The 25242-nt window shown below is 46.1% G+C and overlaps 1 protein-coding gene across 2 annotated transcripts in view; it reads left to right on the plus strand.

Moving 5' to 3' along the window:
* The window catches only part of LHFPL2 (LHFPL tetraspan subfamily member 2), a 390647-nt gene that overhangs the window by 300265 nt on the left and 65140 nt on the right, over positions 1-25242 (plus strand). The window contains exons 1-2 of one of the 2 annotated variants that reach the window (XM_078675214.1): positions 12946-13134; positions 17519-18233. In XM_078675214.1, coding sequence (XP_078531340.1) covers positions 17801-18233 — 433 coding nt within the window. In that variant the 5' untranslated portion in view covers positions 12946-13134; positions 17519-17800. Of the gene's footprint in view, positions 1-12945; positions 13135-17518; positions 18234-25242 lie in introns of those variants that run through there. The other variant, XM_078675212.1, reaches the window with a different exon arrangement.

Below are 25242 nucleotides of genomic sequence, written 5' to 3' on the forward strand. Positions count from 1 at the left end.
AAATAAAGGTTCTCAAACGCGCAAAACACCACACCCTGAAAGCAAACCAGGTACGATATATGAATACCAATTAAAAACGTGTTGCGTGAACTCCCATGGATTGGATCGCTGTCTGTCACCCATGGAGGACAAAATCCGCATAAGGTCCAGAGAGAAGGTCTGCTTTCTCTTTTCATCTGTCGGTCATCCAAGAGTTAGACAGTACTTTGCTTACTACTTCGTAGACATCAGGGCACACGAGGTCCAGTGAGTGTAGATGGCCCACTTTACTGATGCTGAACCCCAGGAGGAAGGAGAGACCTTTCAGTGGCATGCCTTGATGTGCAATGCACTCCCCTACACCAGCACTCGCCCCCTGCTTCCAGATCAAGTGCCCGCAGTTGCTGTAAAAATAATTAAGATTGTTCATTTAGTGCTTTTGAGGGCCCAGAGTGCTCCACTCTCTAAAGAGAAGTTCACGCTGCTAAGGGTTGCAAGGCCAATGCATTGTGTATGAATGTGCATGAGAAATGTGTAAGCACACTATGAAAACTTAATAAAATCTGGTTTAAAAAAAAAGAGAAGTTCACGCTGCTCACCATTTTTTGTGTTTATTCTTCAAGAGTTTGTCCCTTCATCATTTGCTTACCATGGCCTGCAAAATGGAGGACAAAGTGTAACAGGTACCAGCCTAGGAGCTCAGAACTCGTTGACAATGTTTTAGCATTTTACGATGGTTGCTTTTATAACCTCGATTTGTTTTGTAAAATCTGGCAGGTGAATCGATCACTAGAATTGTAGTTTGTATTCTTGGCAGCGCTACTAGAAGTGTAGCCGTCCTCGAAGAGATAGCTTTAGTCCACACACCTTCTGTAGTTGATTTTGCATGCTTTCTCGTGCAGCTAATAAACGTTCCTTTGTGACCATTGCTCCTGAGGGTGGCAGTCTGTTGTCTTTGAAAGAGAAAATACTTGCCGCCAAATTCAAGCGAGCAAGCCCGATGTCTTCAAAGTGTACTCAGATAAGGGGTTCTTCGCCACAAAACTTTTTGAAAAATTAGGTCAGACAGTGCATTTTGAAGCACATTTTTCCCATAGCTTTGCTGAAAAGCCATAGGCTCTTTAAGGGCATTCATGAAATATTCCATTACTTTTATGGCATTTCAATGAGGCCTGACGCTCCCGAGGAGTTGACCCTGCTGTTTTCAAAACTTACCATGGGTGCCCCGCATGTCAAGAATTACCTCTTTTATACCAGGACTAGCATTTTATCATGAGTGTCCCTCATGTGCCATGAGTTCCTTCTTTATGCCAAAGATTATAAATAGGACACCCAAATGCACCCAAATGCTGTGTGTGCCCAATATGTCAACATATACCTTCAACATTTACCCTATGTGCCACCTCCATATATGAGTGCCCGCTATGATTTGCAGGAAATCAAGAAATGCCTCCGGTACACCAATGTCGGTAGTTTGCCGCTCCCTGGTGTGCTGTGGTTTCGCACTCTACTACCAAAAATGACATCCAAGAGGCCAGCACCAGGGCTTTGCGCGGGAGCCACAACAACCCAATGATTAAGCCCATATTGTCAGGACCAGCCGCACACTTGCAAGCAGAACACATTCAGGCAAGACATCCATCAGTAGAGTGCCATGTTCTCTAATATTACTCTGCACGTGGATTTAGCTCTGCACCTCCTGTCATCGGGAGGAGGCAGAGCCTGGAGGGGCTAAGGAGGCTGACCTGTACACTGACAGTGTTCATGAAATTAAGAACATTGTTCTTCATGAAAATTAAATTATTTTTTATTTATTTTGTGAAGACGCCATACTAGGAAAAAAACTAACTTCGAGACAAATATGGCAGATGTGGTAGGGCATTGCCCTAATGCCCCTATTGATGAGCCCCCACTGGTTCCTGAACTCCTCCTCTTCCTCCATTTGTTTAGTGCTGTTGATACATTAACAGCATGTAATAAAAAGGCAAATTGCTTAACAAATCTCGAGAGTAACTGTATGCAAGAATGCGTGTGGCCCATTGCCAGAGGAGTGGTAGTGCGCAGTGCCATGATATGGGCACTTATAAAGGTAAGGCGAGTGTGCACATTGCCACAGTTTGTCTTTAATACATTTTTGGAATGCTTCCCAGGTTTTTCCACAGGAGAAGAGTCAATCAGTGTGTGGCACAATAAAGGATCCCACCAGTGGGCAGAACCTGTACTCTTCATTTCTGGATAAATAATTGTTTAATTTTCGGTGGGTGCATAGATGTGAGTGGGGCTGTTGTGGAATGAGGACCCAGAAACAGAATACTTGTGGGCGGCAGTCTTTGCAGTAGTTAAAGTCTTTCATTTCCATTTAGCATCAGTGCTATGTTCCTGTTTTCCTAACTGTTCTACTAGCATTAACCTACAGTCTGTTAATTATCCAAGAAAGTTTTTTTTTCTTTTTTCCTTTCCGTGTGGCCTTTCCAAAGAAAACACTATTACATCATTTACAACGGTAGACTCTAGCCTGTGAAGTTTCTTTGCGATTTCTGACTTCATCTGACTTCATCTTGGCATTGTGCTGTAGATTTTAAATTTACTTTTCAGCCAGTTTGCGCTGCAGAAACCGATATTTCATGACGACTTCTCCCTAAGGTTGAGTTATTTCAACCCGAGTCTGTGTTTAATATTTTTTTTTTTTTAAACTATCACTTTTAAAGTACCCCATGAATATAAAAACTGTCAATGTATAAAAAAATATATATTGAGTGTCATAAACAACAAACTCCCTGATGAGTCCCATGGTTTCCTTGATGGATGTTGCCATGCAAGCGAATGTCCTGTTTTCTTGAGACCTAGTTATAGTTTTCAGTTTGTGTTTTCATATTGTGCTGTGTGTTATGCGCTTATGGTTCGTGGTCATAGACAGCATAGTGGAAGTACACTTTACAGCACAGGAAATTCATATAATAATTCAAGGAGCTATTTTACCTTCCCAGGGGGGGAGGGGGTGTAAAAGCCTTGCTAGCACCGTTATGGTTTGAATCTACAGGCCGGACAACTTTTACAGGCAGTTGTTCTTGATGTCTGTACTATCCCGCAGAACTACAAAAATAGACTTCTTGAGCTCCAGTGTACCGTAGAGCTGGCCTTTGGAACCAGGCTTGTCCAGTGCATAGGAGGCGCTGAGCCAACACCAATCCGAGTTATGAGGTTTTTGTTCGTTTCTGAGTGTACACTTCTGTTGAAAGGTGTATTACTCTTTCCATTGTTTATCCCTTTTTGTTCCAGTGTGGTGTTTACACGGTTGCATTCTTGTATACTCTGGATTGACTCATTTGAAACCCTTGTGGGTTGGATATATGTAGCTCTGGTTTTCGTATCTGGTTTTCGTATTCCACGACACTCACCATCCTGTCGTCATGTCCCTATCTTATGCTGATCTGTAAGGGTGTGGACTGCATCTTGGTTTGATATGCAAAAGTACTTGTGATATAACAATCATGGATCTCAAGCTCCCTAAGCTTGCACAGTAGGATGGGGTAATAGACTGTGTGCAATGCCAAGGTTCCCCCCCCCCCCCATCCGATGGGGGTAATGGACTGTCTCTCTAATGCCGAGGTCACCCCCAACCCATGGGGTAATGGATTGTGTCCAATGCCAAGATCACCCCCATCCTATGGGGTAATGGGCTGTGTCTCTAATGCCGAGGTCACCCCCATCCCATGGTGTAATGGACTTTGTCTCTAATGCCGAGGTCACCCCCATCCGATGGGGTAATGGACTGTGTCCAATGCTGAGCGCCCCCCTCCCCATCTTGATCAGCTGTTAACTTGAAGTCACCCCAGAAAGGCAGTCTGAGATGACTCTAACTCACGTCACGTTGGTACGTTTGTAACACTTTTACCCGTAGTCAAACAGTCTGTTCGCTTGCACTAGTTCTTGTGCACTCTTTCGTCTTCTACTACCCTGCCTCTCGTTCATTTCTGCTTCTCTTTCTGCAGCATCTTCTCCCCCTCTGCCACCTTCTTCCTCCTTCTGGGATTCCTGGTGGAGCCTCACACGCCACCTTCCATCTCCTCAGCACTTACTCGTGCTGGCCTTCTGGTCGAATGTTTCTTGGTTCAGACTCTTTGTTCTCGCTTCTAAAGAAGGAATTGCTTGTTAAAGCCAAGATGAATGGCCAGCAAGTGAACGTGGGGGAAGTGGACTCACTGGGCCTACAGACACGGGGGTCAGGATAATAAAGAAGTGAGTGAGGGAAGAGGAGAAACATATGACCGGGACCCCCTTGGGAATGTACTAATCTATGAGCCTCTTTCAGTTGTAGCCAAAGCATTTCCCCGAACTGATGACGAATTCGTGTTTGGTAATCGTCTCTGGAGACTTAACAAATTCGACACTGAGAGGTTCCTGCCTTCATAAATACGGTCATACATTTTAATATTTCCTTTAACTCTTGAGCACTTTGTCATAACAATTGATAATCTATGCAGATTTGAGTCACTTAATTCAATAACATATGAACACTGGGACCCTTTCTGCTTGGGGATCTGCAACCCTGGTGCATAAACTTTACAGAACTAGTTTGATTTGAATTCCTTAACCGGTGAGGCTTGTTTTTGTAACCATGCAACAATCTGGGGTCATCATCTGAGCGCAGGCCAGAGGAGGCCTGATGCATTATCTGTTGCAGGCTCTCCTAACATCGACTGGAATTCCATGTTAAAATGAACATCTCTGACTGATGCGAGTAAATGAAACACTTCAAGCCACGAGTTCCAGGGAAAGGAGTGTATTTATTGTACGGCGATTGTGCAAAAAAAGAAAAAAATATATAGAAAATTAATTGGAGTCTGGACCAGTGGCTTTTTAAATATTTAGTTCTTGAATATATACATAGATGTGTGTCACCAAACAATGACCAACTAATTACAAATGGCATTTTATTCAAGAATCCATGAAAATGTGGCTTTAGAAGCTAGTAAATGAACTAACAGATTTTTAGTGTTTAGAAACCGATCTGGGATGACCTTTTCAGCTCGTGTTTTCATTTAGGCCCTCGTTCCCACCACAATCTCTTCTGCAGATACTGGTCGTCAAAACTTATACACGATGCTGAGATCTGCTATAAGAGCGCTTAGTATGGGATATGTTCAGGGACGGACTGGGAACAGCAACCAGCCCGGGCAGATTGCTGCTCAACCGGCCCTGGGAGCGAGGGCGGGGGGGGGGGGGGTCAGGGGGTGTTGGGCGATGCAAGCAAGAAGTACTGCTCCCGCTTTTGTTACAGGGGCTGATATTGCAGCACTGCTGCAAAACCGGCCCACCAGGGAAATGCCCGGTTACCGCTATGGCCAGTCCAGCCCTCGATATGTTTATAGATACTGTACAGCCGAAGAGACGGAGATAATGGAAGCTGGATTATTACAGGTTACCACATGGCATAGAAAACGCGTTGAATGTATTTGGTTACTTGGCAGAAGTCATGATCATTCTGGAACTAATGGCAATGATCTAATTTATTTAGAAATGTAAACACCCCAGAGAAACTAGAATTTATTTCAGACCTGTTGTGATGTATGCATTGCACATAGTCCCCACAAATAGGTGAGTGGCAGGGACTGGTTGGCACCTAAAAGTAGAATCCGTCAAAGAGTTTTAGCATCCTATAGTATTTGACAAACAGCAAAATCTCCAGGACCTGGTCCAGGATGTAGCACAGAAAAGATTGAGGAGCACCAACTCTACACTACTATGAGGTTTCTCGGTAGCAACAGAATAGATAACAAACAATGATGTCCGAATAACCCAGGTCTGAGCTTAGAGTTTCCCTATCAGGTAGCAGCTAAGTGGATGAAATGTAAAGTTGTGAAGTCCCTTCAACTCCACAGCTTGCCTGAAGAGCAACAAGGTTACTCAGGAGGCATGAAGACTACTCTGAACCAAAATGCTGTGCACAGCTGTAGGCATCTGGAAGTATGTGGAACGACCGGTCCAAAGAGCAGGTACTGCTCCTAGAGGGAAGGGTCAAAGATCCCTTGCATCAACCACCAAGCAAACGTAAGAAGACGAGATCTCCTTCGCTGCCCAGGGCTGGCCTAAGTGAGAAAGAGGCACTTTAAAGCAGACCCTACCAGGGCCAAGGAGAGTAAAAGACTGAGGTAACCAGAGCTCATAGAGTGAAATATGTTTTAGTGAGAACGGAAAGAAAACCGTACATGAAGGCAGGTGCTTAGGTGAAGATGCGAAGCATCCACGCACATCACATGGATATGTTCTCAACAGCATGAAAGCCTTCAGAATGGCGTGTTTACTTCAGGGTGATGACACTTTTAGGGTAGTGTTTTCTGGAACAGCTTAAACACCATCTAGAACGAACATAAAATAAATGTTATGAAAGATCGAACTTAATAGGAAATGTCCAGCTGATTCTTGTATCTCCATTGTGCAAGTGTTACACTATTTGTTAGAAATGGGGTCTCTAGTTGGCAGTAGTTACAACCTATCCAAGTAGGGACCATCACTCTAGTCCGGGTAAGTAAGTTGCACATTAGGAATAACCCTTGCTCACCCCCTTGGTAGCTTGGCACAGAGCAGTCAGGCCTATCCCCAGAGGAACTATGTAAAGTATTTGTACGCACACCCAGTAACACAGTGAAAACACCACTTAATGACTCAATACCAGGTTAGAACAATAGCCAATATTTGTCTGATTAATACAAGACCAAAACATCAAAGAATCCAACATACACAAGTCAAGATAAGAATTTTCAAAGATTAAATAATGTTGTAGTTCTTAAAAATCAGTGGATGCGCTTGATCCGGCCAAATCACCTTATAAGCACAAAAAAATCAAAGACGCTGCAAGGAGCAGGGGAGGTGAAGCGTTGGAAAAGCAGGTAATGCTTTGGTTCCTTACTGCTAGGCAGGGGAGGTAATGTTTCTTTTGCGGGCACAATACCGCTGTTCCGTGGTGCGGTGTCAATGAAGAAATCGGCGCCCAGGGACAATTCTTCGAATGTCGAGTCATGCTTCATCGATTCCACATTGTTGAAGCAGGCGCTGCGCTGGAGTCTGGTCAATACATCATGAACTTCGGTGATGCGGAGCTTGAGACTTGTTGCAGCAGTTCCTCGGAGGCACTGTGACAGAGGCCTGCTTTGTAAGCTGAAGTTGTTGTGTCAAGCGGGGACCACGCTCCGGTGCAGGCAGCTGTGATGTGTCAAGTTTTTGCGAATGATGCGCCGGTTCCAAACTATGTTTGGAGTCGATGCATGGATCACCAGAACTCATTTGCAAGAGCCTAGGGACTGGATTTAGCACCACTTGGCAGAGTAAAACTCACAGAAGCAGAGTCCAGGTGATTGTAAGTGAAGTCTTTGATGGCCCTGAGACTTCTTAACAGGAGGCAAGCTGGACTCAAGCCCTTGGAGAACCTTGAAAGCAGGATGTAGAAAACAAAGCCAAGTCCTTTCACTCCCAGGACAAAAGCAGCAAGCCAAGAGAGCAAAGCAAACCGCAAAATGGCAGTCCCTCCTGACACCAATCCAGCTCTACTTCCTGGCAGAAAGCCCTCAACCCAGAAGTGTTCTGAGTATATGATGTCACAGGTCCAGTACTTGTACCCATTTCAAACTTTGAAGTAGGCAAACTTCAAAGGAAAGACTTCGTAGTGCACAAGGCCCTGCTTTTCCATGCCCTGGCTCCAGACACACTACAGGGGCTGGAGTCTTCTTTGTGTGAAGACAGGCCCATCCCTATTTTGGTGTCTGTGTCAACTCCTCCCACCACTTAGCTCCGGCAAGCGCATCAGCCTGGTGATGGCCCATTATAATATGCAGGGCACACTTCCGCTCCCTTTGTGTGACTGTCTAGAGTGAATGCACAAAAAGCCCAACTGTCATCCTGACCCAGACATGTATTCACAGAAAGGCAGAATGGCAGATAAACGTGTAAGATGTTACAAGGCAGCTCCAATGCTAACCTATGGGAGAGAACTGCCTTGCTGTAGTGAAAAATAAAAATTAGCAGTATTTCACTACCAGGACATGTAAACCACAACAGTACTTGTCCTACCTTTTAAATAAACTGCACCCTGCCCATCGGGCTACTTTGTGCCTACCTTATGGGTACCTTACACATAATAAAAGGGAATTTTGGGCTTGGCAAGTGGGTGCATTTGTTGAAATGGCAGTTTAAAATTGCACACAGACATTGCAGAGGCAGATCTGAGATGTGTTTGTAGGGCTACTCATGTGGGTGGTACAATTGGTGCTGCAGGCCCACTAGTAGCATTTGATTTACAGGCCCTGGGCACACATGGTGCACTGTACTAAGGACTTACTAGTAAATCAAATAGACCAATCATGGAGAACCAAATCGTACCATGTTTTAGAGGAGACCGCATATGCACTTGAGCACTGGTTAGCAGTGGTAAAGTGCCCAGAGTCCTAAAGCAATCAAAAACAGGTAAAAGAATACAGGAGGAAGGCAAAACTTTGGGGAGAAACCTGCAAAAAGGGCCAGGTCCAACACTTTTCTACCATGAGATTTACGGTTCGATATCCGGTTCCGGCGGCAGGTTAGCCCAGCACCATGTGACTCTGGGCAATAGCTCGCTTAATCTTCCCGAAGGCCCTCAGCGCCGGGACACCTCTACGGAGGTAGCTGTGCGCTTTACAAATGCTGGTATTATTCTTCATGCCTATAAAGGAAGTTAGTACTAGATGAAAGAGACGCTGCAGAAGAGCATCATAGTAGACATGAGTCCATTGAATCACCAAGAATGGAACACAGAGCAGTACTTCACCAGTGGGTGTTACATGGATGAAATTGGCCCTCACACAAGCAAGGAAAGTGGGCTTTCTGTTCCCTGTTTGGTTAGTAACCGACAACCAAAGGTTTAGTACAGTGCTTCTCTTTCAAGCTTTGCCTCTGTTGCTACTGCATCTCCTGCACTAATAGCCCCTCTGCTCCAAAACTTCAAGCAGAGCTGACACGCTGGAGGAGAGAGCTGTCCAAGAAATCGGTGAAGAGCCGCTTGTGGAGAACGCAGATGTAGTCTTTACATTCTCAGAGAGACCACGTTGAGATGCAGTATAATACTAAGAACCTGTAGATTCACTAGATGCCAGAAACGTGAGTTCACAATTGTAAGCTGAAAACCTGGAAATTAAGACTAAGAACCATCAAGTGATGCCTTGATGAAGAACCTAAAATGCACCTTTTGAATGTTGAACTTGAAGATGTAGTCTGTGATGGTGAGAACGGTGGTGCAACCTGATGAGAACTTCAGTAGGCTACTGGCATCCCATGTTTTGAATCTGGGGTCTGTGAGCCCTGGCAAGAAATCAGGGTTATTGATTATGGGTGATACTGGCGAAGGAAATGTTGACCGTTCCTTTCATGTGAGCTGTTGCTAATATTGTAAAAGAATTGTGGTTTTCATTAAAAAGTAATGCATTCCCGATCTCTCTCATTGAGGTAGCCACAATATACATTTTAACAAGATGGGTTGAGAAATTCAGCTACACCGTGTTTCCCATCTCTTACTCTTAGGAGAGCAAGGGGTTTCTGTTGCAGACCTCTCCAGTTCGCTTTCTGCCAGCTAACCAGAGAATTCCTCCTTCGAGGGATCTCATTTGATAGTAGTAAGCACCTACAAAAGGTAAGATCAGTTCCTATGATTTCAATCGCGATTTCCCAGAAGAACTAGGATGACGGGTAACCTTTCTATCCCAACCTGTTCCTGTAAAGTAGATTTGTACTGCGCCCAGGAAAGCAACTCCACGAAGAATCTTTATTGGTTTACAGTTTGCGTGGTTGCGGAGCAGGTCCATAGTGTCCAATGTAAACTGCTCACAGGAAGGCTGACTTCAGCCTACGCTGTTGACACCCAGCTGTTCTGTTGGGAGATCGGCTACCACCCAGTGAAAACAGCACGCACTCATTCACTTTAAAACTACTTTTGCTCTAGGTATTACCAGTTTTCTCCATCCCAAAGCTCTGCTGCAACTGGTTTAGGAACCAGGTGATTAAACCATTTCCGAATTGAGAATGAAGCATATAGGCGATTTAGGAGGGGCTTGTCCTGGTATGCGTAGAGACTTTGGTTCCCTGGACATTATTTGGTAGTGCCAACAGTGGTTAATACTATGTATGAAGTTGGCATAATGAAGTCACTGAGCAGAGATTTTTATTTTGTTGCATACGTTAATTTTTTTTGCTATATTTAAATGTCTTAAGTAGGTTTAATAGTGGATCTGCAGAAATTATCTTGCATGTACTTGCTGCCTGGCACCTGCCACCAGAGCCACCAGCACGGCGTGACCCGATTAGATGCAGGATGGCTTGCTGGAAGTTTGGATCATCACCATCAAATTCATACAGCTCTTGAACCTTCCGGCATCTAAGCGCTGTACAGAAGGCAAAAAGACTGTGGGAATAAGTGTGTCATAAATCTTTATCTCGGGTGGTTACTGTTACTGCCATTGGTTTGGAAATGCAAGATCTGTTCAAGGCTTTTGAAAATATATTTATACTTTAGTTCTTGCAATATCTTTGCCTCCCATGTTGTGGTTTGGGTCTTCTTCGAGGATCCTGCTCGTTTTCCTTTATAGGCCGAGTAAGCTGACTTGTATTTTGAATTCTGACCTTATCAAAAGTTCCGCACCCACTAGAGAAAATGCGAACTTTGCACCTGATATTGAATGTCTCTCGAACAAGGTGTTATCACTTTGGTGCCAGGGCAGCATGGTTCTGCTTTTGCAATGATATTTCCATCAGTCACAGATGTCATCGTCTCTCCGCGCCCAGCAGTCCGCTATCTGGACTCACCTTTGTGCTACACCCATAAAGTCCAGGGAAGTGATAAAACCAGCTTTCATTTCTCATGCCTTACCAGTGCCGGGCTGAACTTTCTGCTCTGGAGAACGTACTGTGTGAAAAGTCTTCTTCCTTGAATGGCCGCTGTTGTGCCTTTGTTACCGACTTGGATCCCAGGCGTTGCAGTTTGTGTATTTTACACTGAAAGAGCAATTGATGTGGCTGCAGAATCTGTTCTGTGAGGGTACCAGTTACCTCGTCCCTGCCCTTCATATCATTAGCTTGGTGTCCGGTCAACACTTTGTCCTCCTCTATAAAACACTTACTTGTGTAGAGCTTCTGGCTGTGGTATTCCAAGTGTTACCACTACCAAAATGAGTTAGGTGAGGTTCTATGATCTTAATTAGGCCCACATACAGAAGTGTCTGAATGTCACACACACAGTGATTGGCTTTCATAAAGTAATGCATTATGCTACCACAGATTTACTGCCTTTGGCTCACATAATCAAAGAACCAGTCTTGAGTCTGTCAAGAACAGGTCAAAACGAGGGAAACTGACCTAGTGGATGCCGCCTACCCAGGGTCCCAGTGAGGTGATGTGAGCAGGAAGTCACGTGGTGCACCAGAAGACTAGAGTTCTGTATGTGATCTTGGTAGACATTTGACCAAGGAGGCCTTTCGTGTAGTGTTTGCCTTGTGTTAATTAACCTCTGTTGTTGTTGATCCTGTACTCTTTTGTTGGGAGTTGTTAATCCTTTTCAGAGTTTGGACGGAAAACATTTAGATAAGATGTACTTACCATTGTGAGCTTAGGGTCACCTTGTAATCCAGTTACGGACTCATGTGAATATCACAGAGAGGTGTTAGATAGTGAAGTTACCTTCTGCTCAGCAGTGTTAGGGTGGTCTCTGGTGGGGGAGGGGTGGTGGAACCAGTCATGCTAAGGCCAATGAAGATCTGTGAGAAAATGGAGTCTCAGGGGGTCCTTAAACACATTCTGCAATGGGGCGCCATCACCCCGAGTTGCACCACTGCTATACCTTCCTTTTATTGATTGCTGATTAAGTGAGATCACATTCCTCCTCATCTGACGAGAAAGACCATGTCCTACCTAAAAGGCAGCTAATAAATACCCTATGGATTTTAAGTCTGACTAACAGGGCCAACTTGCTGTTTTACAGCCAAATCGGTGATGTAGCTGTTTGAATGAGGAGAACGTGTGTGTGCTCTAATTTCCGATCTTTATTATCTCTCCTTGCCTGAGTGTCTCACACAGATGTTAGAGTTTAGCACTGCTCAGAAGTGAATTTGTGCCCCTGATTCGGGAATTGGAGTGACTTCAGCATATTCTGTAGTTGGTGTCTTTTTTGCAGCCTTGTTTACCATTTCAGACACTTTGCTTCTACCGGTTACATCAGCGACTAGCGATCTCCTAAGCAGGTCCATACATTGCTGCATGATCTAGAGCTTGCTGGTTGCAGGCACATTGTCCCCCTGGGGTGCCTTGCAGATACACTTTGAATTTTCAGGGGCAGAGTCTACTGGGCCACAAGAGACTGCAGTCAGCTAACAAATATCGTACTTGGGGAGTAGCGTAACCTGAGTTCTCAAATAAAAGTGAAACAAAAGGAACACTTTTGCTAAGACCTATGAGAGACCTCCGTTGATTGAGTGGGAAGATGGCTGCCGTGGTGGTAGGACCACCTTTGGTGAATGATCTGAAAGAAAGGATGCTGTCGACTTACAAAGACTGACTTCGGGATCCTAATAATAACTTGCTGCAAAATAAGGTGTTTGGAAGTGTTGGGACCCACCTCAGTGCGAGGATAGCATGTGCTATGAGAGTGATGACAGATGTGCTCGCGTGCCAGGGGGCACTGGTGGTCTCCTAACGAGACTTTCCCACACTCTGCCTGCTGGCTGCTCCACGTGCAGTTTGTGTGAATGATTTCCACTGTGTACCTAACGCAAACATTCATTCTCTATTGGACCTTATTAGTATAAACGATTCATGGCGCACATGTTCAGCTTTTCGAGGGATTTGTGGAGCAAGCAGGCCGGGCTGGTCAACCGTGCGTGTGTGTGCTTACAGTATTAGCGCCTGTCAAAGGTCCTGGGCCTGTCAGCCCGTTCCCGCCTCAGTTACCGTGTAAACACAGCGAAGGGCATCCGAGTGAAATGGAGCCGCCGCTGACTGCTCGTGACGGGCTCCAGGCCCGCCGCAGCCAGGCTCCACGTCCAGATGGGGTCTCCATGGAGAGGGGCTCCCAGAGATGCCCCGTGACCCGGAAGTAGTGCAGTCTGCGGGTGCGCCCGTGCGCTCGGCGGATATCTCAGGGTAATGCTTTGTGCTCTGCAATCGGAAATCTAGCAGAACTTTTAGCAAGTGTGTGGGAAAATGAATTAATGTGTGTATTTATCATTGCCGTTTTTTATTGCTCTTGTCTATGAGGAGGCAAAACATTTCAAAGTTTTCAAACCAGGTTTAGTTGGCTTCATTTTATTTATTTAAGTTTAGGATTGTAAATCGCTGTGGTCTGGTGAGGAAGACAAGCGTGGTTTTTAGTTGGCTTGGTGAGTGAAGGGGGGCGAAGAAAGGAGCCGAGTGAATGGACAGCATGAGGTCATTGGGGGAGTGAATTCTGCCTCCGCTCTCTGACTAAATGGCTTCCGAGTGGAGACAAAGGTGCGGATTTACATTTCCGTGCAGTGCTTCATTCCTAGAAATACCCCTGCGTGCCCGGGGGTTGCTGATGGTTCACCTCTCAGTACCTCTCTTGTAATCACTTGTTCTGTAGGCGGCTTCTTGCTCACCACTCCCCACCTGCTTGCTGTCTGTTTCCGATGCCGGCTTTGTGTTTTTGGGTGGCTTGTGTTGGCGCCGACCTACAGATGTCTATGATGTGAGAGGGGAGGGTTGAGAACTTCTTTTTAGACGTGCCCCCAATTATTGCAAGCAGACTACTAAACTAAAATTCGGAATGGATGCCTCCCTCACATTACCCCACTCGAAAACACACACACAAGCGCTCAGCGAATACCTGTAAGACAGCGGGTGCAGTCACCTGGTGTGCTGCTGGGTCTTTGATTTTCATCAGTACCACAGGGCCCAGTTACTCCACTGACAGCCAGAGGCCGGCTAGCCTGGGGAGTGCCAAAGCTTGCCAGGTGACTAATTCTACCCAAAAAATACCTGGGCTAGGGAAGAGTAACTAACATGACATTTTGTGGCTTATTGTTCCCACGCTCTACCAGCCTTTCAGAGGTGAGCGCCTGTTCCAAATCTTCAGCCTGTGTGTTGCACAGATGTCTCTCTGCAGTGTGCCCGTTCATGTGCCCTCCATCCTTCCTTTATCAGCAGGCTGGTTGAGTTCCTGAGGCAGGAATAACCCAGCTCCAAGCACCCAGGCAAGGGCGGCATATAGCAGCCCTTGACAATTCCCAAGGGAACCGTGCCAGACTTTTCTGGATGCACATACCATCCAACCCAAAGCTTGCCACACATTGTCTCAATCCTTGCTTGCACCCATCTGTTATAGCATACCTGGACTGCATCGGGCTTCCAACATCATGCTGTACCAAACACCACCACTACAATACATAATCAAACCGATACTAAAAGCATATGAGGCCATGATACCGCCCCAAGTACTGTATGGTGCGGAAGTGCTCCTTCTAAGCGGAAAGGGAGGCTGGAATCGGGAGGAAGGTAAGGCCCTGAAAACATTACTGTCACTGCCAAAGTCATCAATGATACAGGCAATTAGACTGGAAACAGATATGATTGGATGGAATACTCAGGCCAAAATGGCGATGGTAAGATTCTGGAAACAAACAACAACAATAATTTTATAGGGTCAAAGGGGATTTTAAAAACCAAACTCTGATATGCCCAATACATATAATGAACGACCAAAAATATCAGAGGGTCTAAAACATCAAAGAAGTGAACGCCAGATATGAACCAACAGGGGACTATATCACCATGTCTCGTGTATAATCTAAATAGGGTCAACCCTACATCAAACGCACACAGTGGTCAGGTAAGGATGCCCATCAGTCACCACACGGAACCGCCCTTCATCATTTGGGTTTCCTTCAAGACCCCCATTAAAAGTGCCACTTGTCTTTCACGGGGAGGGCCCAGATTGTGAGAAAACCCTCACCTGATCAGACAGATCTTCCGTGGTCTTACTTCTCAATTAAGAGGATGTTAGAATACCAAGGGGGGACTGATGTCGCAGTGCAAAAAGTAGTGGGTAAAGAATAAGAAAAAGTGTATGCTAAAATTGGATGAGGGGGTACTGAAAGTGATTTTTATTCTGGTGCTACCCACTCTACCAATGTTAAAAAGTAGTCAGTGACAATCACAATATTCTTGGATTGTCTAGATGTACTGTAAGGTCAACATGTTTCAGCAATTAACGACACATTATGTCATTGCTTTCATCAGGACCAAAACAACTGAAAGCTACTGCAACCAAGTGATAGTGAAACAAAATTAGTGCTCAAAACCATGTCAAATAAAACTGATACAGAGATCACCTGAATCCACTAGGTGTCCGCATCGTTTTCTCCACCTTTCCAAGTCATCAGAAATTTCTAGGAATAGTGAAAACATGGGAATTAGAAGATTCTGGAAATGCCAATCCCAGGGGGAAGGGGAAAAGGTCTCATATTGGTGTAGTGAGGAAATCCGCCACAGTAACCTCAGATGGGCACTAGAGGTAAAAAGAAAAATAAAGGAAATAATTGGGAACCTAAAAGTAGGAGTAAACCAAAATTCCCTAGATGTGGAGTTCACGAAGAGTGCACTCGGAGCACAAGGAAGGGAGTACTCTAGAAGGCAGGATATAGGATATCTAAGAAACAAAAAATCAGTGGTAAATATGATAGAATCTTGGGAAAACGAGACATAGGTGGGAGATACTGAAAATCCGAATTGGCACCATCCCTTGGCTAATGGAGGGGAGAGTTAAGGCAGAAATGTTATATCCAGATGGTATATGTAAATGTGGCCTGGGGGTCAAGTGTGAAATGTTGCACATACTACTTGACTGCTTGACATGTCTAGAAGTGAGAAAACGGTTCTTACGACCTTTATTTATAAAACATGGCATAAGACAACGTGTACAAGCGACAAACTTACTGATAGGAATGGAAAATCTGGATATAGCAATTGCACTTGGGAACTATCTGAAAGGGGTGAATCGCTTAGCGCAGGAACAGCAAAAGGAATCAAATTGAGGAACCTACTCGTATCCCATTCCCAGATATAAATAAAAGCTAAGAGACGAGGGATTGCAAGCCCATAAGACATCAGATAGTACTGTAATGAGAAACATATGGAAATGGCCTCGTTTTGAATGTAATAACTTCCAGTTTTATTATGTATAGCATGCGTTTTAAAATTATTTTTTAACGATTTTATGTCTGTGCTACCCATAGAATGCCTTTTTTTTAAAAATTTGTATAACATAGGAAGCGGCATGGAGAGTAACAGCCTGATTTTATAAATTTTGTACGGTTTTTGACACTGAAGTGATGCATTTCTATTTTAATCTCATTGTTTAAAGACTACGGTCTAAATAAACAGAGTTTCTCTCTCTCTCTCAATGCAATCTCATCCGCGAACAGTCTTACTCCTACAGCATACCCTAAACACCGGGGATGGCTCCAAAGTTAAGTGGTTAAAGCACAGCTAACTCAACTCTACCATCATGCATCACACCAGCATTCACCCTAGAAATACGCAGATATAGGTAACATAAACTTAACCACATCGCATCATAAGACATAGCAACCTAGATTGCGATGCACATATAGAAATCACAAATCTCAAGCTCTGTAATGTACAATCTACCCCTCTCTAGAGAAAAAACAAGCAGTCTTCGGGAGGCCCACTTACACACACAGCACCACAAAATGCTTCTAAGATCTAACTCACTTTAATTTCAGACTCTCTCACAGAAACTATTTCAAAACTGAACAAACTACTAACCACACACAAGCAACCATCAATGAATGAGCTCAAACTATCAAATGATGGGTCCCTGCTTTCAATGGATGGCCTGCCGAGCTCACCACAAACGGGCACCCAGGTGCAGAAAGCGTTGTGATATGACAGTGGTTGTGCGTGCTTTACAAATGACAATATAATAAACCGTGCCTTGCCAAGTCAGGTGGTGGTGAGATTAGAGTTGATGTGCCTCGCTCTCGTCTTGCTTTTTAAAGTACTCTTGCCTGTGGTATTAAAATTGCTGTATTAGCGTGTATCCTGCCCTGCAGTGCCATGGGTCAGCTGTTTTAATGTTCTACAGGTACTGCAGTATCACAGTGCCGGGTACTGTACCCTGCTTAATGTGCATGGGCAGCCTGGGAGGCGAGCTGTCCGAAGGTATCAGGCGCCCTCTTCTCTGGTGTGTTTCCTGGCGCTGCCTTTTGGCGGGACCTGTGCTCTTGGACAGGCCTTCTGCAGCAGGAGTGGACAGGCGTGGGTGGCTGGGGCAGGCAGAGCGGCGGGAGGTGGATGGCGGGCCGGAGGCTCGCCTGGGAAGTCTACAGCGAGCTGTGTTTGACAGGCCCGCGTTGGAAGTTTCACATGTTGATTTTAGCCGAGTTTCGTTCTAAGGACTCTGCTTTCCAGCAGTGACAGGGAGGGGTGGGGCCCTGCAGCTTCTAGTATTTCACATTTCTCCTGTTTTTTTTCCTCCCTCCTCTAGGAGTGTGATGTCAGGCTTGTGGGCAGGCCCTGGAAACTCCCCCCAAGACTTTAACGTCATGCGCTACTATGAGAGCTAAAGCAGAAACTCGCACTGCAGTCCTGGCAGGCAACGGAGAAGCAGGCGGCGAGCGCTGGGAAGGAATGGAGGCCACAATGCCTGCTGAGTTGGTGCTTTGAGGATACAGGCTTGGAATACCACGAGCAGGATTACTACTTATTTTGCACTTTCCCCTTCATCTCTGTACTTAACTGCATTGGATACCAGTACTGGCCTCCCAACATGTGTCATGTCATTGTCACTTGCCGCTCAATGCTGTGGACTCTTCTGAGCATTGTGGTTGCCTTTGCGGAACTCATTGCCTTCATGAGCACGGATTGGCTGATTGGAAAAGCCAAGGCTGTAGGTGGCCAGGATACGGACAACAGGACTGGGGACGAGTCTGAGGAGCCATACCGCCCGACCCTTGGCATCTATGGTCGCTGCTTTAAGATGTCGCGCGTGCAGTATGCACGGAGGGACATGCTCTGTGGGCCCTATGCGGAGACCTTCGGGGAGATTGCGAGTGGCTTCTGGCAGGCCACGGCTATCTTCTTGGCCATTGGTATCTTCATTCTCTGTGCCGTAGCCTTCGTGTCAGTCTTCACCATGTGCGTACAGAGCGTCATGAAGAAGAGCATCTTCAATGTATGTGGGCTTCTACAAGGCATTGCAGGTAGGTGTGAAAGGGTGGGGGTGTTCAAAATTATCTGCTGTTCCTCTCCCAGGGCAACTGAAATGTAGGTTTGGTAGACACCTAAGCCGGGCTAATATCTTCTCCCCCCTCCCCCCCCAAGTAAAGTTTTCCATTGGAAGAGTTCGTCTTCAGAAGCCCACAAAGCTTCAGAAATGAGACAAAAAGGTCCACAGTGTTGCAATTTTGCATCCCACTCCTGTAAAGTATGTATGAGGGATGAAAACATGATTTTGTGGGGGTGTCTGGCATCTACAGTATGCATCTCCATGTGACATGTCAGATGCAGGTGTAGCAAGGTGTTTTCAATCGGGTGAGGAGGAAGGGGATGTTTCTATTACTCGTTTCATAGCCACTTGGGCCTGTTTTCAGTAAGCTAGTTTGTTGCTAAAATCACTATTCTGTGGTGTTTTTATTCCTTTTCCTGTTGTACTTCTCTGAAAACAGAGGTGCTGCATGCTGATGAGTCTTGTTAAAGAAAATAGGCAAATTGTGTTCACCAGCCAGGTTGTATTTTATGTATTGATGTTCGAATTTGACCTTTCGCTAGGGTGTGTCAAGGTTTAAAATCGTGTGAGCCTAAAATTGATTCACACTTTTCTTTTCCCCTCTAATATTGATGGCACAGCTGTTTTTCATATTGTGCACAGGTAAGCAAGGTGCTGGTTTTTCCAGAATGCATTATGTTCATAAGAGGAAACTGAATTTCTGGCGGACTGGGACGTTTCTCACAATATTATTTTTCATATAGTTCTAAATCCATCATCAGGGTAGAGGGCAAGCAATGTTCTTGCCTATCTATCCCACAATGATGAAATGCTGAGTATACAATGCCAGAATTTCAACCACATTGCACAACCATCACTGCAGCAGTGCATTTTGCCTCTTAAACAGGTTTATGTATGCCCATTCAGGATTTCGCACTTCCCTCTTTGGTTTGTTGCAGTGTTTTTCCCTTGGATGTACAATCTTGGTGCAGCATGTATTTTTCTTGAGCCTAAACTTTAAATTCTTTAGTGCAGGATCTGTCAACTTTTACATCCGCATTTTTCTCAATGAAAAATTAATTCGGGTCCCGGTGTCTGTACCGGGCAGCTCTTCCTACAGTGGAAGCGTATAGAAGCAGGAGCGTTTCACCAGTTGTGAGGTGGGCACACTTGGGGAGCAGGTTATCTTTATGCTGAGCCTGGGAGAGGGGCAGGTGGCACTCACAGCCATCAACAGAAGCCAGAAGTTGCCCTGGAGTAGATGGGGTCACCCAGAGTACAGTCATTGGCAGATTCACAAGAGGGGCTGGGAGACAAAGAGCACTGTGCACTGCTTAAACATATTGCCCAACGACTACCAAGTGCTTCTTTATAGCTTTGCATGGTGCCCTGGGTGGGCAAAGAACATGTTCAGGTGCTGAAGGGTGCCATCCTCTGCACCAAAAAGGTAAAAGTCCACCTAGGAGAGGCATTGCTCAAAAGATGTAGGACCACTGCTGTGTGGGGACAATACCACACAGTGATGGAGATGGGTAGACCTTGTGTTAGAGAGCCTTGAGATCCTTTCACAAAGGGCATTCATTAACTTAATGCACTAAAGGTAACCAAGTCAAGTCAAGTCAAGTCAGAGAATTTATATAGCGCACTACATACCCAGAGGGTCCCAAGGCGCTTAGAGAGGGGAGGAAGATTACTTGTCAAATATCCACGTTTTAAGCTGCTTTCTGAATGCTAGGTGGTTCTGGGTAAGGCGAAGGTAAGCGGGGAGTGAGTTCCATGTTTTAGCAGCCAGGTATGAGAAGGATCTGCCGCCCATGGTGGTCTTGTTGATGCGAGGTACAGTGGCGAGGGCTTGGCTGGAAGAACGTAGTTGGCGGGAGGGGGTGTAGAAGGACAGTCGTGAGTTGAGGCATTCTGGTCCGATGTCGGAGAGTGATTTGTGTGCGTGGGTTAGCAGTCGGAAAGTGATCCTCTTATTGACGGGTAGCCAGTGGAGGTCTTTAAGGTGACCGGAGATGTGTTCGTTGCGTGGGATGTCTAATATGATCCTGGCTGAGGCGTTTTGGATTCGTTGGAGTTTCTTCTGGAGTTTAGCGGTAATGCCTGCGTAGAGGGTGTTTCCGTAGTCCAGTCGGCACGTGACCAGAGCATGGGTGACTGTTTTCCTTGTTTCGGTGGGGATCCAGCGAAATGTTTTTCTCAGCATGCGAAGAATGTTGAAGCAGGAAGAGGATACGGCGCTGACTTGTCTATTCATTGAGAGTGAAGAGTCCAGTATGATGCCTAAGTTCCGTGCGTGGTCTGTCGGGATGGGTGCCTTTCCGAGGGCTTCCGGCCACCAGGACCAGGCCCAGGGCTAAAGGTGGCAGACCCACTGGAGGATGTATTGAGACCTGACAGGAAGGAGATTTTACTTTTTCAAAGGGATAATGGCTATAAGGTAGAGGAGAAGTCCTGTGCTGGTGGGAGTACCTCACACCCACCGGTGCAAAACCTTGCACCTGTGGGTGTGAGACACTGCACTGAAAGGGTCGGTATCCTGCACTAAAAAGGGCAAACCCCTGGAGGACCATGGTGCTGTGTGTGAAGGGCAATTCGTGTAACCGAAGGTGAGAGACAGCTAGTAATTGATCCTTAGGTCGGACACTTATCACTGTTCGGAGGAAGACATCTATGTGTGTATGGAAGAGAGGATATTGAGAGACTTTGGACCAACGATAGGGCATGAGATGGGCCATTCATTAATAGGTGCAAAGGGACAGTGGCTCTTTGGTGAAACTCTTTCCCTGGGGGGGGGGAATATTCATCTGAGGAAAGAGTGAAACTGATATCTTAATTAGGTTATCTAATAAAATGTTTGCAAGCGTTCATAACCAACTGATTGCATACATGGCAGGGCAAACTTTGTTAAAGTTAAGATCTTAAGTAAGAAAACAAGACAAAACAAGATAAAGGGTGCTATAAAAACATATGAATGCCCTTTAAAAAGCTTCAGTTATAGGGGGCTTATATGATCTAAAAGCTAAAAACGCCTGCACTTCTTATAAGCAGGCGCACAAACCAGATAAAATAATCATGGACGTGACTGATGATATTGGCAATACTCACGACTTGGAGCTATAATCATTACTGCCCATTTCCAGGGTCGGATTTGCTCCACCCATCTGAATCACCATGTTATGTGTATTTGAAAAGTACACCATCATACGTGAGGGTATCCTGGTGCTAAGCAGGTATGTGTGGTGGCCCTGCTCATGTTAGGTTGGTTAATTGAAAAGCCAGGCCTTGAGCTTCTTGCGGAAATCAAGGAGAGAGTAGGAGGCTCGGATGTGGAGTGGGAAGTTGTTTCACACTTTAGGAGCGATGTAAGAGAACGCCTGTCGTCCTGATCTGGTTCTATTTGTGCCTGGGGTGTGTACGAGTAGAACACACTGCACCTCGTACAATAACCTGCTTAACGGGAAAAGCACACACTATCTCTACCCCTCGCTGTGTGTTCTTTCACTCAGCCAGGCACGGTGACTACGTGCATTTGTGTACGTAGCACAACGTCTGCCTTTACACTTGGGTGTACACTGCTGCCTTGCTGTGTACATGTACCAGGTTATGTTCATCGTCCCCTTCACGGCTGAAGCACTGTAAAAGTGCTGCCTATGTGTCTGCTGACTTGTCAACAACGTGGTCTGGAGCACTGGAAATGTGCTTTGTGCTGGTGTGTAGGCGGCTCGTCTTCTCACACTTTACATTGACCTATGTTGGTTCAACTCCAGTGGGTCTCGTGTGAGAGGACCACGGTGTCTCTGGTTGGCCTGTAGCCCAAGAATGGGAAACATACTTTTTTTTTAACCAACTCTTTACCTCTAGAAGTGGTGAGGGAGTGTGTTTTATAACGGAATGTGAAAGGTGGCACATTTTTTAGTTAATACAGGCCCGAAAACGCCACATTCGTGGAATGTTTGTATGGAGTAATTCTGCTCATTGAGTTACTGATGGAAATGCATAGAAATAAATTGTCTTCCTTAATCAAAATGTATCTGCATGCTGCAACAAGCCAGCCTGGAATGACTCTTGCAGTTCAGAGGCTGCCTGGAGGCGGCGTTCCTCGTTCTTCCGCTTCCGCGCAGGGGTGCCCTCGGAGTTTAAAGCGGGGTTTTATTCCAGTGTAAATGGACGGATCCGTTCATGGCTCATTAGTGGGGTGTTTGCTGAGCCGTGGCTGGGGTGGTGTTGGGGGAGTCTCTGTGCATCACTCATGGAAGGGAATACGTGGCAGTAATGAGATAAGAACCAGTACCTGTTATAATTCAATGTATACGGCAGTCCAAAGGTCGCCTCGTCCAAGCCGTTGCCATGGCAGCGGCCGTCATCAACAGTGGCTGGCGGGAGCTGCGCGAGCCGTGATGCGTTCTTTCCAGGCGCGCGAGGTTGGAGTGTTTGCTTCTCGGTGCCACACAAGTGCCTGCAGCTGGTCCGCGCGCTTGGACGAGGGCCCGACGCAGCTACATGGCCCCGCGCTTTTCTCTCTCAATTCCCTCTGTGGATTGACGTAATGACGTACGCCTGCTTGCACTCTTCAGAACTGCAGGAGGCTGAAGTGATGAGTTATGTGAATAAAACAGCCCCCCCTCTTCTACTAGAACAATCGTGCCCGGAGCACTGGGTGCCTGCAAGGCTGGTTATATTGCCCCCTCAGCCTTGAAAGCAGCCACCCCGTGCTGCAGCGCACGGGGGCAACCCCCGGTAGCCCTGTTGGCTCAGTTCACTGCTTTTGCATGATCACACATTCCATTACAGCTACCGCTGACCAACACGCCTCTATTCCTCCTGGAGACAACTGTGGCATAATCCGAATGGAACCGTGGTGACAGAACGTGAATTGGCAATGTACGACACGTTTCCTCAATAGATGCAAGTTGCCATAGGTCCACATAAAAAGGTAACAACAATCTAGGAAGTAAAATGTTAGTAAAAGACTGCCAGTATGACCTCCCTATCCATATGCATCAACATACATATTGACTTTCTACCCCTGAAAGCGCAGAATTGCTATGTTGCTGCAAAGGTGGTCTAATTGGATCCCGTGATACTCTTTCAGTTGTGTTGTTAAAAAACGAAAAGACGTAAACACTTCACCCACAATAGATGGCATGCTGCATCATTGGGGTGTCGCCTTCACTCGCAATAAATGTTGCTGATGGACTTACCTTGAGATCTTTGTGAGATGTGTTTGAGTGTGAGGAATAGACGGGGTTTGGGGTCAAGGTTTGTTCTTTTCTATAGTGTCACTGAGTAGACAGATCATTTGTTACGTGTCTTTTATGCACCGGGTCAAAAAAGGCAAGGACGACTGGAGCAGTGGACCCTGTGTGTCTTCACAGTAGCATGCCTGTCAATCTGTTGACTCAACGAATGCAGGTGAAGTCAGAGATTTGAGTGCCATCCCATTGGGGTGAATGGAAAACGAATACCTTTTTGGAGGTTGTTATATGCTAGGAAAGCGGGTGACTCCAGTAAAGTCCATGGAGGCATTTTATAGGCAGGTGAATATAAGTAAAAAGAGGTTGACATGTGCCAAATGCAGGTGCCTTAACAGGTGTGCAGTCTGGTCAGTGTGTGTTAGCCCTTCCTTAGCACCTGGAGCAAGGGCTTTTATCCGGACCTAAAACAGCATTGCAGTTGGTGGAGCAGTGTTTTCTCTCTCTTCTAACCCCCCCCACCCCTCCCCTGTGAAGTAGCCGCATTTTATAGTCTACGATTCAAAGAAGGTTAACAAAGATAGGATTAAAGCTGGATGCCACCAGTGGTTACTAGGGTGATAGCAGTCTAATTGCACTCACTTTTGTGTGTTTCTGGGGCATAGTTGTATTGCAGTTAGGGCCACAGGTGCTTCTGTAGCTCTTTGGTAATGCAGGCTGTACTGCCTCAAAAGATGTACGTGTGCATTACCAAATGTATTGTCTTGTGCTCATGCCATGATAATTTAATTTAATTTAATTTAATTGTGGGTTTATATAGCGCTAGGAATCGACTCCCGGAGGAGTATCTCCACGCTTCGACCGCTGGGGAACCCGTCCTGGCTCACCCTGAGAGATGGTCCCTGTTGGGTATCTCTAAGGTGCGACCAAGCATCCCCGGCGGTCTGGGGGGGCCGTTGTGAAGATGAGGCAAGCTGATGCCCAGAGTTGCCGAGTGTGGTTTCTGACTAGAGTAGGCACCGAGGCGAGAATTATCGAGTCCGCTGACCCTGGTCCATGACCCTGCCGCGTCAGGAATCGAACCCTGGTCCCGGGGTTCGGGATTCAGATGCAGAAGAAAATCATAAAAACCCCTGATAAGATGCACTAATTTTGCGCCAGATAGCAGGTGGCTCCCAATCCATGCCCCTTTCCCAAAAGGCTCTTTTATGTGGGGACACAGGCACCAACGGACCTCCAAGGCATCCCTCCAAAGACCGGTGTAGTCACACGCTGTATCTGCCTGAAGCAGAATGTCTCCCCTCTTGACAAGCCTTGAAAAAGTCAATAGGGGTCGCTTAAGTGAGATCTGCCGGCTTTGTTGGAGTGGAATTGAGTGGCATAGTGTGGCGTGGATTGGCACTGAGGTGCCTGGGGTGACATTGTATGGCGTGGAGTGGCATTGTGTGGCGTGGAGTGGCCTTGTGTGGAGTGGAGTGACATGGCATTGTGTGGCGGGAGTGGCATTGTGTGGTATGAAGTAGAGTGACATTATGTGGAGTGGCATTGTGTAGCATAGAATAGCATTGGATTAAGTGGCATTGTATAGGGTAGAATGGCATTGAGTGGCATTGTGTGACATGGAGTGAAGTGGCTTTGTGTGGAGTGGCAATGTGTGGCATGAAGTGGAGTGGCCTTTTGTGGAGTGGAGTGACCTGGCATTGTGTGGCGGGAGTGGCATTGTGTGGTATGAAGTAGAGTGACATTATGTGGAGTGGCATTGTGTAGCATAGAATAGCATTGGGTTAAGTGGCATTGTGTAGGGTAGAA

Source organism: Lissotriton helveticus, chromosome 2_1 (genome assembly GCF_964261635.1).
Source record: "Lissotriton helveticus chromosome 2_1, aLisHel1.1, whole genome shotgun sequence".
Classification (NCBI taxonomy): domain Eukaryota; kingdom Metazoa; phylum Chordata; class Amphibia; order Caudata; family Salamandridae; genus Lissotriton; species Lissotriton helveticus.